At 45.9% G+C, this 18,896-nt stretch overlaps 1 protein-coding gene across 3 annotated transcripts in view; it reads right to left on the bottom strand.

Annotated features, from left to right (window-relative positions):
* SPATA13 (spermatogenesis associated 13) overlaps positions 1-18,896 on the bottom strand; it is a 348,795-nt gene that overhangs the window by 66,617 nt on the left and 263,282 nt on the right. For all 3 annotated transcript variants that reach the window (XM_040448040.1, XM_040448041.1, XM_040448042.1), the window contains one exon: positions 12,442-14,157. In XM_040448040.1, coding sequence (XP_040303974.1) covers positions 12,442-14,157 — 1,716 coding nt within the window. The remainder of the gene's footprint in view (positions 1-12,441; positions 14,158-18,896) is intronic.

Consider the following 18,896-nt stretch of genomic DNA (forward strand, 5'->3'; position numbering starts at 1 on the left):
AGAGAGAGAGAGAGAGAGAGAGAGAGAGAGAGAGAGAGAGAGAGGCAGAGAGAGAAGGAGACACAGAATCCAAAGCAGGCTCCAGGCTCTGAGCTGTCAGCACAGAGCCCGACTCAGGGCTCACACTCACAAACCATGAGATCATGATGTGGGCCAAAGTTGGACACTTAACTTGACTGGGCCAGCCAGGTGCCCCAAGAGACAATTACATTTTTAGACTTCCAAATGAGTTGGTAAAATTCCGGTTTCCAGCAGTGGGTGGAGCAACTGCTCCATATTTTTTTTTTTAGATTCTTAAAATTGTTTTTTTGTGGGGGCGCCTGGGTAGTGCAGTCGGTTAAGGGTCCGACTTCAGCCAGGTCACGATCTCGCGGTCCGTGAGTTCGAGCCCCGCATCAGGCTCTGGGCTGATGGCTCGGAGCCTGGAGCCTGCTTCCGATTCTGTGTCTCCCTCTCTCTCTGCCCCTCCCCCGTTCATGCTCTGTCTCTATGTCCCAAAAATAAATAAACGTTAAAAAACAATTTTTTTAATTGTTTTTTTTTTTGTGTGTGTGTGTTTTTTTTTAAGTAATCTCTACACCCAACGTGGGGCTCAAACTCACAACCTTAAGATCAAGAGTTGCACGCCCATCGACGGAGCCAGCCAGGAGCACCTTCTCAACATGCATCAGAGAGCAAATTCTTTATACCACCATTTCTTCATTAAAAAGTTTTTTTTTTTTTTTTTTTAATTTTTTTTTTTTCAACGTTTATTTATTTTTTTTGGGACAGAGAGAGACAGAGCATGAACGGGCAAGGGGCAGAGAGAGGGAGACACAGAATCGGAAACAGGTTCCAGGCTCTGAGCCATCAGCCCAGAGCCCGACGTGGGGCTCGAACTCACGGACCGTGAGATCGTGACCTGGTTGAAGTCGGACCCTTAACCGACTGCGCCACCCAGGCGCCCCCATTAAAAAGTTTTAACGTCACTCTTTTGCCAAAAGGAAATGTTTGTATTCTGTATGAATTCATATCCATTTGGTACTATAAATTCACATCCAACTGATTAATACAGTTCAATGAGAGAAATGGGATTGTAGGCTACCTTTTAACTTTTTCAGGAACAACTCTTTCCCAAAGCAAGAGTTAACTGGGGTACATCTGCGAAGAGAAAAGCCCAAACCTAAAATACAGGACACTTAAAACCTAGAGCCTCAGCCTGGACAGCAGATCTCAAACTTCAGTGGGGCAAAATAATTCCCCCGGGTAGCATGTTAAGAGTCCTGATTACCGGATCTGGACTCCAGTGATTCGAATTCAGTAGCTCCAGGTGGCCTCAAGAATCTGTACTGCTAGCTTGTATCTTCATTCCAAACTTTGAGAAACTCCAGTTAGACAATCAGAAGTAATTTGCAAAGTTTAACTGGTCTGTGTTGAAGTATCTGACCAAAAGCACCAATCTTAACGATAACAAAGATTGTGATTATGATAAAGCCAGCTTTATTGAGTTTAATGTGTTCCAGGCATTGTGGTGTCTCCTAAGCACTATTTCATTTAATCCCGGTAAGTACTATTGACTCCATTTTTAAGGAAACTGAGGCTTATGTAGGTCAAGGATACAGCTGGTTAGTAGGGAAACCAGGATTTGAACTTAGCCCGACTACAAAGCCCACCTATTTTTTATCCCAGAGTTCCTCCACCACTCAGAAATGCTGGCATTGGTGGCTGGCAACCGCATCAGTGCTGGTTTCCTAGGAATTTACCATCTGGGAGTGTTCTTTCCTCGGCAACTTATCCGAGCGTCCCCACCCCCTCCCCAGCTTTACTGCTATTATTCTAAATGAAGGCAACGTTCCCAATGGTCATTTGTTCCTGGGGTGAGTGGTAGGAGAAACACAGGTAACGTTTAGTTTATATAGCAACACGTGGCAATTTGCCGTTAGGCGTTTCTGCCAATTAAATCTACAGTATGCCTTCCAGTTGCCATGGCAACTGTGTGTCACAGGAACGTGTGGAAAAGTGATTCCCAACCTTGGATGCTCTTTGATCTTAATTATTACAGGGAAGTTAAGATGAGGAAAATGAACCAGGAGAAAAAGATATACTGGCATCGTAATCATCAAGCTAAAATTTCCCCCCCCAAAATACTGACACTCCTTTTCTGTATTTTATAGCTTTATTAAGGTCTTATTATGCATTAGTTATGCACAAATTAAAACGAGGCACCAAATAAAAGTAAATAGTAAAACCTTAACAGATACACTATAATACCGTTTCATATCATTTAAGTATTTCATTTGTTTAGGAAGTTTAACAGGAATAGCATTAATATGGTACAATTATGAATATGATACATTACTATAACTAATACCTGACTACATATGGTTATTATGGTAACTCTATAAAAACTAGACTCCTGCTCAGTATATATAGGGATGTAATTCTATCTCCTTCTTCCTCCCTTGTTTTTTCATTTTTAAAGCAATCCTTTTTTAAGCTAAGTTCTAAACCCAATATGGGGCACAAAGAGTTGCATGCTCTACCGAATGAACCAGCCAGGTGCCCATTACCCCCTTGTTTCTAATGGAAAAATCCTACTTGATGACATTTCACCAAACAAAAACTGTTCTAGAAACAAGCCACTTTAAAGTTCAAGAATGACATGATTATGTGTATAGACTGTTCTTTAGATTCTCCATTTTTAGAAATAATTTTATTTATTTATTTTTTTTAAAAAATTTTTTTTTTCAACGTTTATTTATTTTTTGGGGGACAGAGACAGAGCATGAATGGGGGAGGGGCAGAGAGAGAGGGAGACACAGAATCGGAAACAGGCTCCAGGCTCTGAGCCATCAGCCCAGAGCCCGACGCGGGGCTCGAACTCACGGACCGCGAGATCATGACCTGGCTGAAGTCGGACGCTTAACCGACTGCGCCACCCAGGCGCCCCTAGAAATAATTTTAGAAGTAGCTTCTTAAATATATAAAGTTCAGTAGCCTGTCAAACACTGAGCACCCATTCAGAAATACTTTGAAACCTTCACTGCAAAAGATATACCCCTGTTTATGTAATGATGAACATAAATCTGTTTTAGAGTAAGTGGAAACTTCTTTTTAAAAAGACCAAAAACGATGACTTAATTGTTAAAAGGCTACCTTCACATTTAGGCTCATGACCTGTATTTTATGATTTCATAATATTTCTGCAAGAGCTCTTTTTCTCTTTCATTCTTCTGCAAAAAGGAAAATAAACCAACACAAAACACCTTAGGAGAAACTACACACAAACTAGCACAAGGATGACTAACAGAAAGCACACCGATTCCCTTTACGACATCCCACGGGGTGATGCTGAACAAATACCCACCCCAGGGTTGCCCACTTAGGGAATACGGTATAGCAGGTGTCCTCGTAACGAAATGTTAACTTCACTAGAAAAATATTTTTAAAAGCACAAATAGGGGCCACCTGGGTGGCTCAGTCAGTTGAGCATCCAACTCTTGATTTCAGCTCAGGTCATGATCCCAGGGTTATGGGACCGAGCCCTGCATTGGGCTCCACATTGAGCGTGGAGCCTGCTTAAGATCCTCTCTGTCCCTCTGCCCTTCTCCTCCAGCTTGTGTCCTCTCTCCCTCTCTCTAAAAAAAATTAATTAAAAGTAAATAAACAAATAAGCACAAAAAATATATTTTCAAATGATCTTTCCAATTTTAATTGCAATTTCCGTGATTCAAGTTCTAGAGCATCTATGTCAGAGAAAACTGAGAACCCAGTGGAGTATGGAAACTTATATTCTCTGTAACGTGAAAACTGTGGACCGTTCAACAAATTGTTGAAGGTGGGATATGAATGGAGGTGGGATAACTCAATGTCCACATGACAAAAAAAAATGAACCTAGGCCTTTACCTCACATTGTACACAAAAATTAACTAAAAATGGACCATTTGCCATTTAAGAAACAAAACAAATGAACAAAAGGGAAAAGAGAGAGAGAGAGGGGCAAACCAAGAAACAGATTCTCAACTCAAGAGAACAAATGGTTACCAGAGGGGAAGTGGGTACGGGGATGGGGCAAATAGGGGGTTAAGAACACTGAGAAATGTACAGAATTGCTAAATCACTTTATTGTGCATCTGGAACTAATATAACACTGTATGTTAACTATGCTGGAATTATAATCAAAAACTAAATAAAAAAAAAAACAGACCATAGACGTAAATGTAAAAGCTAAAACTGTAACACTTCCAGAAGACAGGAGAAAATCTTTGTGATTTCCGTCAATATAGACATTTTTGCTCTTCAAAGGACATAATCAAGAAAATAAGAGGCAGGGGCGCCTGGGTGGCTCAGTCGGTTAAGCATCCGACTTCGGCTCAGGTCATGATCTCATGGTTAGTGGGTTCAATCCCCACATCGGGCTCTGTGCTGACAGCTCAGAGCCTGGAGCCTGCTTCAGATTCTTGTCTCCCTCTCTCTCTGCCCCTCCCCTGCTCACGCTCTGTTTCTCTCTCTCTCTCTCTCTCTCTCTCAAAATAAATAAATATTTAAAAAACTTGAAAAAAAGAAAAGAAAAGAAAAGAAAAGACAACCCAGGGATGGTGAGAAAACATTTGCAAGACACGTACCTGGTAAAAAACTTGTATCCAGAATATATAAAGAAATCTTACTGCTCAATGAAACCAAAAATGCAGTGAACTTACGAGCAAAAGATCTGAAAAGACACTTCACCAAATAAGATAAATGAATGGCTAATAAAGAAGATGCTCGTCATTACAGATGCATTAGTCACTAGGGAAACACTAACTAAAATCAAAGTCAGATGTCACTACATACCCACGTAAAGGGCTAGAATCCAAACTACTGATGATACCAAGTACTGGCAAGGACATAGAGAAACTGGAACCTGACACATTGCCGGTGGGAATCTACAACGGGACAACTGTTTTAGAAAACAACGTGGCAGTTCCTGAAATGGTTAAACACAGAAGCACCGAACAACCCAGAAACTCACCTCCTACCTATCTACCCAAGAGGATGGAAAAATATGTCCATACAAGTTGTGCACAAGTATTCATAGCAGCCCCAAAGTGGCAAGAACTCAAACGTCTAACAACTGGTGAGAGGATGAACAAAGTGTGGGATTATCCACACAACCGATTATCAGTCAGCCTTGGAAGAGAAATGAAGTGCTGATGTGTGCTGCGATGTGAATGAGCTTTGAAAGCAATATACTGGGTGAAAGTAGCCAAGTCTCCTTCAGGGGTGATGGAAATGTTCTAAAACTACAGTGGTGATGCGATGCATGACTCCAACAAATTTACGACAAACCGCCGAACTGCTCACTTAAAAAAAATATCGAGACAAGAGTGCAGATCAGTAGTTGCCTAGGTCTTTACTGGGAGCAGGAAATGACATCAGAGGGCATGGGGGACCTTTCTGGGGGGACGGAAGGGTTCTATAACTTGACTGTGGCAGGGCCTGCACAACTCTATCAATTTCCTAAAAATCATTAAGCTGTATACTCACAATTGGGGAGTTTCATGTTATGTAAATTATACCTCAATAAAACTCCTAAAAAGCCTTGGGCAGACTTTCTAGGGTCATTACATTCACTTCTATATGTGCGACCTCATCTTTCTGATTCTAGGGATGGTTCTGTGACATAGCTGTGGATAACTCCTCATCTCCAGAAGAACTGTTTAAATCTCTCAACTAGCTGCGTGAGTAACCCAAACAGTCATGCCTGAGAAATTTGCAAAGAGTCAAAATGATGTGAGGTATCTGTATCTCTGAATAAGTCACATGAAAAACAGACCTTTGCCGCTATCATTATGCGTTAAGTACCCATCGTCATCATCATCATCATAAAACCCCACAATTTGTAATGCACATTGCAACCAGGCCTGATGTTAGCCCCTGCTCACCTACTGGATTATTCCAGTACTGTAAGTCGGAAGGAAGTTTTACTTTAGTGACACTGTACCTTGTGGTGCCACAAAATACCCTCCTTTTTCTGAGGCAGGAACAAAAACGCAAGTAGTGCTTCTGGGGTGGGGGCCACCCCAGTGGGTGGTGGGCAAGCTAAAACCCCACGTGGTAACAACACGTATACTACAAAATCCCCCAGTCAGGCGCTCAATCGCTTTAACTGTAGAAGATCGGATTTTATGATGGCTTCCAACAATTTTGAAGCTACAAATCCCTGAGGAAGAAAATGATAAAATCCTAAAACACTGGAGTGTTTGAGTAAACGGAGGCTTAGAAAAGGAAAGGGATTTTCCACCAGGAGCCAGAATGTTTGTGGAAGGGCTAGGATAATAACCTAAATTCAGCTCTGGTTTTTTTGTTTTCATGGCTTGACTACTGATTCCAACACAAAAGCATCCTCTGAATCACTCATCACCTTTGACTTCGCTCTCCCCCAAAACATTCAAATGCTGGTTAAAAATATAAACTGTGAGGGGCGCCTGGGTGGCTCAGTCGGTTAAGCGTCCGACTTCGGCTCAGGTCATGATCTCACGGTCCATGAGTTCGAGCCCCGCGTCGGGCTCTGTGCTAACGACTCAGAGCCTGGAGCCTGCTTCGGATTCTGTGTCTCCCTCTCTCTCTGCCCCTCCCCCGTTCATGCTCTGTCTCTCTCTGTCTCAAAAATAAATAAACATTAAATAAAAAAAAAAATAATAAAAGAGGTATCAAGGGGCGCCTGGGTGGCTCAGTCGGTTAAGCGTTAAGCATCCAACTCGGGCTCATCATCTCGCGGCTTGTGAGTTCGAGCCTCATGTCGGGCTCTGTGCTAACGACTCAGAGCCTGGAGCCTGCTTCGGATTCTGGGTCTCCCTCTCTCTCTGCCCCTCCCCCACTCATGCTCGCTCTCTCTCTTTCTCTCAGTCAAAAATAAATAAAACGCTAAAAAAGTTATCTTTTAACAAATAAACTGTGAGATCATTTTGAGATGCAAACCCTCCTCTCCCTTACCATGGTTTTAGCACAGATCTCATCTCCTCTGGACTAGACTACTGAGGACTGTTCTGTCCCAGGACTGCCCCCACACCGATCCTCTCTACGGAGCTCGTCCCCTTCTGTCGTTCCTGGTAAACACCTCCGTGGCTTCCTACTGCTTGCAGGGTAAAGTCCAAACTCCAAGCAAGGGCTTTCCTAACTTCGCAAGACCTATTTTTACAATCTTATCTCCCACTTCTCCACCCAACCAACCACCCTGTACAAAAGTTAACCAACCACCCTGTACAAAGAGAACGTGCAGTTCCCTTCGCACCACAGATTATCATCTTTGGGGACACTTACTATATGCAAAGCTCAGTGTGGAGTTCTCTACCTGCATCACCTCATTTTATCTTCACAACAACCCCATGTGACGGGCAGGTACCCTCGCCACCCCCAGTTTACAGGGGAGGAAAAGAAGGCTTAGATAACTCCTCTGGCTGACTTTCTCCCTATGTCTATAGTACGTGTCCCTCCCGCACACTCTTCCACTTGGCCTAAAAACCCTGCAGCCCCTCAAGTGCTGCCCCCTGCATCTTTTTTCAAGACCCCACTCAACTGTCTTCCTCCAGTTATACAACTCTTTATCCAGAGTTAATAATTCTGTCTTTGGTGCTTTCGTGGTACTTTGTATGTTCCTCACTGGAAACGTCACACTACATCATAATATCTGTATCCATTCCAGTCTATCAATTAGAATATGAATCTATCGGAACAAGAATAGCTATTCTCTTTAACTCTTTCTTTTCTCTATGTTTGGCATACAAAGCAGGTAGGTAAATACTGAATGACAGGGTACGTTAGTCTTTATAATGCGTTGTTTCATTCACTCCTCTTCCTTCCTTATATATTCTATTTCCATCTCCACATTTTTAGAGCCTTATTACCTCTGAGCTCTCTTTGGCAATAAATTCCTGCTAGCTTTCTCCCTGGTCACTTTTCTTTCCAATTCTCTCCTTTACCGATGGTGGATTAACTTCCTCAAAACACAGTTCTGCTTGGCTCTTCTCTATTCAAAAATATCCTTGACTCTGTGGTGCTTACCAAGGAACGTATAGATTCTTTACCCTAAATTCAAAAGTGTCCATGACCCAGGCTTAATGATTTCACTTTAACTTGGTCCTTCTCCTACACTAAACAGAATTATGTTCCTTCCTGTTCTCTCAAATCACATAAAAGCCCTACCCATGTGACCACTGAAACTATATGTATAGACACTGCACTTTCTTCAAATGAGATTCAGTCACCCTTATTCAGCATTCCTTGATTTGATACATGCGTAAAAACTACAACTCTTCTGAAATCCCACAGCAAATGGTTTTTGCCTCTTTCGTGGGATTTAATCTACATAGTTCCGATATGATTTACATACATCTTAGCTCATTTATAATGTCCTCGACATCCTTACAGAGCTATGTCTGAGCGTCTCCCGCCTGGTGGGTGCTCAGCAAGTTCGCTTTGTGCAATACTGAATGAACGCGTGAATGTTAAGTCATCCTGCAACCTAACTAAACTAAACTAAACCTAATCACACTCTCATGCTTTAAAAAAAAAATTAATGTGCAGTCAAACTACCTGACTGAACATCTTCACAGTCCTCCCTAAGACTATAACACAGTGGCATGTCAAAAACCATTTCTGGAAAAATCTGACCTTAACTGGCCCATGTCTCAAGAAGTCAGGTCAATCTAGGATGGAAACACCATCTAAGTGGATAGTAATCATCACACAGTGACAGCCAGTGTTCAACACTGGGCCAAGTGCTTGCTAGACCTAAGGCCCCTGGTTCCTACAAACATCCAAGGCAGATGGAGCTGTCCCACATTCTATGCTGGGGAGACTGAGGCCAAGGGAAAGCTCAGCAGTTTGCTCCACTGGTGGCTCTCTCTGGAACAGCAGAGCCGGGATTCACACCAAATTAAAAACATCTACTAAAAGACTAAAGCTCCCTATTGAGGAGTTACAACAGACTTTCATCATTTAAAATTTTTTTTTTTCAACGTTTTATTTATTTTTGGGACAGAGAGAGACAGAGCATGAACGGGGGAGGGGCAGAGAGAGAGGAAGACCCAGAATCGGAAACAGGCTCCAGGCTCTGAGCCATCAGCCCAGAGCCCGACGCGGGGCTCGAACTCACGGACCGCGAGATCGTGACCTGGCTGAAGTCAGACGCTTAACCGACTGCGCCACCCAGGCGCCCCCAGACTTTCATCATTTAAAAGAGCTTCATCTATGGCATATTTCAACACTACCACACACTTCTGAATCTATACTGCATGACTAAGGACAGGGTCCCTTTCCTATTCGCTATTTCAGGCGATGGAATTATCCTGTGACTTGGTAGGAAAACCAGCGAAAACATTCTAAATTCCTGTGCCTGTACATTTATCAGGGAACAGGTAGCACTGTCCACAAGCATCCATGCTAAACTGCATTTCCAGACCAAGTAACAATTCTAGGGCATCCTTCCAAAGTTATTCTTACAAGGAAATTTACCACTAGGTGGCAGAAGTATAAAGTTAACGCGGTGATTTCTCTATAGTGAGTAGCGGGACATGTTCCCACCCTTTTCAGAGTAACAAAATCCTGTGAAACTGCTAATGGTTTTCCAAAGATTATTTTGTCACCTTGAGAGTGGCATTTTATACGTAAATGGTTCTACATTAAACTATTCTCCCTTATTGAAAACTGCATTATAATATTTATTTTAAATATAATATACAGATTTCAACCTTTAAAAAAATTTTTTTAACGTTTATTTATTGTTGAGAGAAAGAGAGAGAAAGATACAGCATGAACGGGGGAGGGACAGAGAGAGAGGGAGACACAGAATCTGAAACAGGCTCCAGGCTCTAAGCTGTCAGCACAGAGCCCTGGCGGGGGGAGGGAGGGGCACTCAAATCCACAAATCTCAAGATCATGACCCGAGTCGAAGTCGGTCACTTAACCTACTGAGCCATCCAGGCGCCCCTCGACCTCTATTACATTCAACACTAACCACAGCTTCAACTAGCTCTAAGCACGTAAGTAGAACCATACTATCACTGAATTAAATAACCCACTGTATGTTCAAGTACACTGAAACTGAAATTTAATTTTGTGTGATGTTATACAAGATGGCCAACAAGTGCTTTTAAATTACAACGATTGAGGGGCGCCTGGGTGGCTCAGTCAGTTGGGCGTCCAACTTCAGCTCAGGTCATGATCTCGTGGTCTGTGAGATCAAGCCCAGCATCAGGCTTTGTGCTGACAGCTCGGAGCCTGGAGCCTGCTTTGGATTCTGTGTCTCCCTCTCCCTCTGCCCCTACCCTTGCTTGTGCTCTCTCTCCCAAAAATAAACATTAAAACATATATACACACACACATGAGGAAGCTTAAGTTTGAGAAAATAAATCCAACTTAAAAAGTGATAAACATCTGGGGCACCTGGGTGGCTCAGTTGGTTAAGATGTGACTTTGGCTCAGGTCACAATCTCACAGTCTGTGGGTTCGAGCCCCATGTCAGGCTCTGTGCTGACTCAGAGTCGGGAGCCTGCTTCAGATTCTGTGTCTTCCTCTCTCTCTGCCCTTCCCCCACTTGTGCTCTGTCTCTCTCTGTCTCTCTCTCTCTCTCCCTCTCTCTCTCTCAAAAATAAATAAATATTAAAAAAAGCTTTTTAACGTGATAAACATCTGGAGACAAACTTATAGAATTATCTATCCACACGTGCACTTTTGATAACTTGTGCCCTGCTTGGTATCTTTGGTACAATTTCTCTGTGGGTAGAAATTAAATTATATATATTATTAAATTATTAACTGTATATAATTAAATTATATTTAGCAAATATATGGGTAAACTATATAATGATCAAAATAATTCTGAAAACAGTATGCGTGTGTTCACTTAATATGCACTCAGGAAGAAAATATTTTAATGATGATTTTCACTAATTTCATTAAGTAGAAAATAAAATCCCCACCTTTCACATAAAGAAGCCTCTAGAACTATGCAAATCTTCTATTTTGGAGCAGGGGATGAGAGCTTGGGCTCCTCCAGGAGCGATGAAGGGGGGCTCTAAACCATCTGTGGGACAGGTTGGATGTGTGGTGGAAGGAATTACACTTCATCTTATCATCCATCAAAGGAGTCAAGGAAGCCCAGCCCGCTTCAGGCTTTGGCCAATGACGTACAGCAGAGCTAGCAGAACTGGAGCTCCTTCAAAGGCTGGCAACTAGTCTGGTGTCCTTACAACTGTTCCACAAGGCTTCTTTGGAAATATGCAAATGAGCAAATGGCCGTCAATATCTAAGACCTCTAAAGACACACTGGCCCTGAGGTCTCCATACAAACTCACATCTACAAAGCCTCACTCCTCTGGCTGCCTCGGGGATGCTTCAGGCTAATTGAGATCTCCCCAAAGTGACCTGCGATAGGCTTTCTACTTCTGAAGACTCTCTGAAAAGCGAAAGTGAAAACATATGGTCCAGAGGCTATCCTGGCTCCCAAGTTTGCAAAAGCGGCTGTGTAAATCCGTCATCTACAGACATTAAGACAAAACTGAGGTCCTCTCCAAGGATCAGTGGGAAGGAACAGTTGCCAGGGGATTATTTTCCATGGCAAGCACCAATTTATACCTATAAAACAGTCTAGAAATATACTTGGAGAATAATTTGCCGCATACACACATGGATGCATTTCCTCATCCTTTAGCTCTGTACTGTACTGAATGCGTTTATAAATAAGTGAAAATTACAGAGTCAGGCAAAGTTGTCTGGATACCTGACAGGCTATGAAAAGAACACTGCTCCTGTCGCCTTGACAGTTACTAGTTGATTCAATTCATGAGATGCTTACGTTCTCTAAAAATAAGTCAAGTAACCATCATAAAAATGTCTTTGAACCATCATCACTCGGAGGCTGACAGGTATCAAACTGCACGTTTCTAATTCATTCCTAGGAAATAAAAGAGACTTCGAACGGGGTCTTAACGTGAAGAATCTCATTTACATGTACTCTGTCGGGAAGGATACAGAGACAATTGAAAACACAAAGAGAAGAGAGCTATGGGAATACAAAATGTTGCAAAAATCAAATTTCTGAGAGCCCCTACTAGCTGCATAGAGTGGGCAGAGGTCTCTATCAACTACCCCCCACCTCCGCCCCCCAGAATCTAGGATGGGGTTGGTGCTCAATGGAATCTGCCTTTGAGTGAATGGTGTGGTGCCGTCTCAAGGAATTGCACTGGGTGGCAATTTATTACGAGAGGCGGAGATGATTGTGAACTTGGTTAACAGGAATTTGATGGCAGTGCAATTAGCACGGGGCCGCCTGCTTCTACGGCAGGTGAAGGCAAGAGGGTGAATGCCAGCGGAAAACACCCCAGCGCACCGGCAAGCCCCGGGAGACATGAAGGGTGACGCTGTGACAGGTACCCCGTGTGCAGCCGGTCACCTCCAAGGGGCCCCCGCCCGGCCCTTACCTCCTCCCTCCTTTCTTCGGGACCCGACACCAGGTGGGGGCTCGGCTGAGGGTGGCTGCCGACGCTGCTGTCGTCACTGCCCTTGTCACACGTGGCTCGCGCCGAATCCTGGGAGGACGCGGGCCCCTCTGCCCTCTCTTCACTGTCCACTGAACTCAGGGACAGCGCGCTGAGACTGCTGGGACACGTGGCGTTTCCTGCGCCCGGGCTCTGAGGGCTGGGGGGCTTGGGCGTGGTTGGCCTTTGGGGGGTGAGCGGCTGCTCCGGCTCGAAGGTAAACCGGCTGCCAGCTTGGCGTCCGCCCGGGTCCTCGGCAGCCGGACTCGCCGCCGCCCGGGAGCCTGCGGCTTCGAGGGGACACGCGGCCGCGGCCGCGTCCACCGGGGGGCTCCCCGCCCCCGCCGAGCCACAGCCCGGGGCGGATTGCGCGCCTGCGCCTGCGCCTGCGCCTGCGCACCTCCTCCACTCGCGCTCGGCGCTGGTGGACACGCGGCGGGAGTAGGCGTCGTGCAGCCTGCTGTGCACCTGCAGCCTCTGGCTTGCCTCGCCCGGCGGGGGCGCCCCGCTCCGGGGGCTCTCTCTCCGCCAGGCCGCGTCCGCGGCGCTGCTCACAAACCTCAGGACCCTGTCGAAGTCCCTGGCCCGCAGCGGGCTCTTCCAGCGTTTCGTCCTCCTCTCGGCCCCACCGAACTTTTCCGAGTCGGCGGACGAACTGCTCAGCGTCCTCCGGGGCGCGGGCTTTTCGGGCGCCCCGTTGAGGTCCATGAGATTCGAGGTGGACTTCCGTTTGAAGGAGCTCTTCTTCAGAAAGTTCAAGTTGTCGGTGCTCTTGCTTTTCCGGTAGACGATGCTGTTGTTCTCAGAGTCTTTCACTAGAATCTCACACAGCGCGGGCTCCTGGGAGACGGGGGCCAGGGGCCCGACGTGGTTCTGGGACCCCTGATGCTTCTCGCCATCCAGGAAGCTGATGCGGCCCAGGCCGTAGGCGCGGCGGATGCTGCGGGACCGGTGGGTGCTCCTCTGGAAGGCGTCGTCGGCCTCCTCGGGGTCGGAGCAGTCCGACGCGCCCCCGGGAGCCGCCTTGGCGGCGGGGTCGCTCGCCGGCCCCGAGGAGGGGCACCTGCCGGTGTGCGTTCCGGCGGCAGCACCGTTCGGGATGGGTTTCCCCGGGTCGCGTTCCGGGGCGTCTTCCTTTGCCGCATCTGACCCCTCTCGGTTCTGAATTCCCTGCAGGACGGAGGACTTCAGTTTCTTAAAAGACCCCATTTTCCGGAAGGAGGCAAGGGCGTTCCAGGTGGAGGAATTTCCCATCAGGACCATGGAGCGGGGCCTTTCCGGGTTGGCGCTGGCCCTCTTCCTGCTCACGGAGAAGAGGCGGATGAGCCTGGCGGGGCTGAGTCTGGCCTCCGCGGCGCCTTCCGCATCCCCGCAGGGGTTGCCGCCGCAGCCTCCATTCTGACACGCTGGGTAGGTCACCATTTTGGGGTCTTTGGAATCAGAGACGGAACAGGGGATCGCGGCGAGTCGGCCATGGCCGTTCCGGGCCGTTGTCATGTTCTCGGGGCGGCGAGCCCGTGGCCACAGGGCAGCGGGGTTCAAACCCACATGCACGTCTGTGTCCACAGGCCCCAGGCGCAGACCTTCATCTCCGAGGCTGCTGCCGGCCGGGCTTTCGCACCTGCTGTGCACATCAGGCTCCTCAGTTGTGGTCACAGCCTGGAGCGGAAAACAAAGCCGGGATTTAGTCATTTTCCTCCCACTGAAGAACCTCTACGAACAGCGGCTTCTCATTTTGGCTAATAATTGCCGGGATAAAAGAAGCATGCCTCATGTCAGGGTCGATCAGATCAAAACTGCCTTAAATTAGGGGCCCCCGGCTGGCTCCGTTGGTCAAGTGTCCAACTCTGGCTCAGGTCATGATCTCAGGATTGAGGAGTTCGAGTCCGGCATCGGCTCCCTGCTGGCAGCGTGGAGCCAGCTTGGGATTCTCTCTCCCTCTCTCTCTCTGCCCCTCCCCCACCTCTCAAAATAAAACGTTCTAAAAATTTTTTTAAAAACTTTTAAATTAAGTTAAAGTTTTACCTCTCCTAATTGATTTCACAATGAATTAAAAGGAAGAATGCAAACATACATTCCTTAAAAAAAAAAAAAAAGATAATTATGGGTTGTGCATTCAATGCCAAGGTAAATCCTTGAATCCATTGAAACTTGTTTAAAACTTTTGAAAAACTGCTGGAATGCCAAGGCCAAGGCGTTATTCCACACTGGGCCTTGTCTTTATTTGAAATGGAAGAAATTCTTAATTATTAAATAAAAAAAACCCACCAACAACTATTTCAAAACGTGTTACAGTAAAATACCGACCTATGTTAAATTTCACGCAGCCGATAGGCAGACTGGCTGCAAGAACCAGCAGCAAAGACCAGGATGCTGTCAGCTGCCCACTTGTCCACAAAAATACCCAAAGTGCTACAGAGACACACAAGCAGAAGGGACAAGCTGAGGCTGCATGTATGAGGTCGGGCTTCGTAAAGGGAACAGCATTAGTGAAGGGCCTCTGTCAACAGGATTCGAATTGGCTGGGGGATGGAGGGAGATAAGGATATTACTTAAATATTAGAAAGTCAGACACAAAACTTCAAATTAAACCAACGTTGCACCTTCGTCTTTCTTTCCCCATGCCCTTAATTAAGGCCACCACACACCTGCAGTCCATGCTGTCTCCCCCAAGTGAACGTGTTGCTCTCCTTCCTCTCTGCCCATTAGGCCATGGCCTGCTCAGCCTTGGTGGGCCAGCTTAAATGTCACAGCCACCCCCGTCTCAATTAGTGATTAGCCAGTGAAGACGTGTAGGAAAGATTGCGATGTTCACCATAAAAGACCACCACTCGCTAAGCGTTTACTACATGTCAGGCCCCTGTGCTAAGTGCTTTTGAAACGACCTGCCACTGGGTACTCCTACTAACCTGGAAGATCAACAGGATAATTTCCATTTTACAGATAACCAAATGCACACTTGGGCAGGGGTGCTGGGGGTTCCTGCAGCTGCCTCTTCCGAAGCCTATGCTCCTCTCCGCTACTTTAAACTAATGAAGAAAGAGAGAGGCAGTGCTGGGATAGGAACCCATATCTTGGTGTCTGACACCAAGTTCAGTGCCTCGTGACATAACCCCAACTCAAGTCAAATCCCAGAAGTCCTTATGCCAGTCAAGGCCACTCTTCCGAAGGCAATATTAAAGGCAGAAAAAAGAAAAGGAGCAGACATTTGCATAAAAACCTTAAGGTTAAGTCCCAATTTAGCTTAGTCCTCTCAAGTGCAGAAAAAAATGTGACCTCATGCAAAGAGGTCTCATCTGATTCTACTCTGTAAATTCTCTCATGGGCTCATTTTTATTTGCCCTTACATGGAGCTCCCAGAGGGATTCCCAGGGAGATTCCCAGTTCAAGGGCTGATTCCATCTGGGACCAGGGAGGCTACATAGGCTTATGTAGCCCGGAGCCTTTCTGATGTCCATTTACTCAATTCCATTACTCAGAAGCCTAATGGGACTACCACATGCCTCTGCAGTTTAATGTTCTAATGGAGAAATTAGGGATCCTGAAGAGCTGTGGGCTGCATTTGAATGAGCCATTCGAGAAGCAGAAACTTGAATCATCCTAGCGTTGAGGCTGGATGTGAAATCTACAAACAATTGCAAAATGAGTCTCCCACTGAGTATCCCATCCACCCTCACCCATTCTGAGAGGGACAGGGGACTGTGGTTGTTTCGGCTTCTCACAATCTCGAAACGAAGCAGACAGTTTATGCAAACATCGAGTCCAGTCACAGGCACCGACTGATGGCATATTACACAATACTAATGGCCTTGTTGCGACTTGCACTGGATGCAGAGGAGCAGACATGCTCCTTCTCTTGTAATCTGGCTGGACGGAGACAACCTGAGGGCATTGTGAGACCTTTTATAACGAAGGATGAAAATGTGTCAGGCTGCCCCTGGAGTCTCCAGGGGTGCAGGCAGTGCTCGATTTTAATGTTGCATCGGTTTGGGAATGTTCTAGGACAGGCATGGGGGCAGGCCCAGGTTTTAAGCTCAGTGCTGTCACATGAATCTTGAGTACCGTCATCTGAGTAATCTGTGCTTCAGTGCCATCCATCCAAGAGCAGGTGCCAACATTTATGTCTACAGTAGATCAACCAACCAATTAATTCATGAACCTCTGCTGGGTACAAGGATATGTGTAGGCCCCATGATAAACTCAAAACAGTGACAAGGTGATAACCGGTTCTAGGTGGGAACTTGGCATGAGCAAAAAGGAAGATCCAAGAACCCAAATTCTGACTGAGAGGAAATAAACTCGGGTGACCAGTTGGCCCAGTTGGCCCAGGGATAAGGTGTTTTCCAGGACATGGGACTCTCGGGGCTGAAACCGGAGAAGTTCTTGGCAGACTGGGATGTCTGGTCACCCTATTGTTCTATTAAGTAGAACAGTGTAATTGGAAGGATGGCTCAGTGTCATGAAGTAGTAGAAATTAAGGCGAAAACAGGTTTAGAAAAAACCACATCCCTTTAAGTCTAACACTTTGAGACTGTCTACAGGGGTCATCATCTTTGGGAATCCCTTCCTGATGCTCCTAAAATTAATGCCCCCTTACTCAGTGGGTTATGGGCATCTCACCAAATTGCTTTACCAAGACATATTTATAATGATAGGTTTTGATGGCTGCCTTCAGAACAAGACTTCTATGAACTCTTTGAGAATAAGAACGGTGTGCCACATGTAAATTATTTAAGTTTATCTTGACGTAATATTGTTATCTATTATCCTGCCTTGTCAATGTCTATGCCAACGTAACAATTCGCCATATCCCCACATATCTTTCCAATGTGAAGATGTTTAAATTTTTACAACACTAAAAAGTCTAAGTATTTACTTAAATCTTAAGTTACAGATCTAGTAAAATACACACAATGCCGAGTTTCTGATGGGGGCAACATGCTTTTTAAAAGACCAGTGACTTACTATTTCGTTCATGCAGCTGAACAATGTGATTGTTGTGTGCTGCTTGGAATGAAACTGAAAATCACGGAAAAAGGCTTTTCCTGGAATTTCCGAGAAACATACCAAGTAGCATTATTTAGAACTAATACTTTGACCTCTACTAACTAACAAGGGTTGTGATTCAATCACTGGTTTTGTAGTGAGTCTTGCAAATTGTGGGAGCTCTGCCAGAGAGATTTATGAACAGAATACAAGCAGAATTTTAGATGGGAATATTGTGAAATCCATTGTCTACAAGCTGGATTCTGGGGTGTATGAACTTTAGAATAGAACATTTCCTTTCACTCGTAATGAGAATTCTCTGAAAACAACTATGACCAATAATTTTAAAATGTGAATTTAGAATACTTGAATTTGAAACCCAGAACTATATACCAGGTTGAATGTACGTACAATTTGTAAGGTGTTCACGTAAATTACAGAAAACGTGCCACTGGAGGAAAACACATTGAAATCTGAAAGTCTAAATCTTTCGATCGCAGCGCAGTAGAAGATGGCCTTTGGGAACATCTAACAGCTAGCTGTAAAGATTAGGACCCTGGGACCCAGTGGTTCTGAGACACATACTCCTCGTCAGGCCACCACGGGTGGAAAGCACAGTGGAGCGGGAATCAGAGGGCCCAGGTTCGGGCCCAGCACTGCCTCATGGTGGCCATGCCTGGGCCCACACTGCCCATACCTGGGGGTGATCCTACAGCACTTCCTTTCCCTCCAGATCTTCCTCGGTCACCAAGTTTAGAGATTCTAGTCCAGTCTCAACAATCCACGCTCAGTGTGGCTGCCGCAGCCTTATTTCCAGCCTTTTTAGGCCAGTGCCTGCCACTTGGACACCTGCATTAGCCTCCTGAAAAATCTCCTGCCTTCCTTCGCATCTGACTCACCTCCAAGCTGGCCGGCGTCCTTCCCAAAACACTGCAAACGGAGTCCTGCCACTTCATCTAGTATCCCCAGCTGCCACCTCTGAACCTTGAGAAGATGTCAGATCTCAGCCGAGCACACGATCCCTTTCACTCTAGCCATGCTGAATTATTTACAGTGAGGCTTTCTCATGCTGCTGTGCTTTGGGTTATTTCCTTGTTTGCTCTGATTTTCTCCAGCCATTTCTGTCTCATTGTATTACATGGAAGCACAATTCCCAGGCTCCTCTGACAAAGGGCTTCTGGCCAAGTTGGCCAAGGGTGGGGATGACGTGCGTGGGAGGAAGGTAGACACCAGGGTATTTCTCTCTGCGTGGACTACAGCAGGGGCATTTCCAGCAGCCGCTGGTCTCTTTTGCTCCAACTTCTGCTGGCCAGCTCCTCCCTCTTAGGTCCCAGCTCCCACCAGGGGGCACCAGTGCCCCGCTCAAGTAGAACCACCTCCCCCTGGTGCGGGGGGGGCCCCCCCCCCCACCT

This window comes from Herpailurus yagouaroundi, unplaced genomic scaffold (assembly GCF_014898765.1).
Source record: "Herpailurus yagouaroundi ecotype Mexico unplaced genomic scaffold, PumYag 197, whole genome shotgun sequence".
Lineage (NCBI taxonomy): Eukaryota > Metazoa > Chordata > Mammalia > Carnivora > Felidae > Herpailurus > Herpailurus yagouaroundi.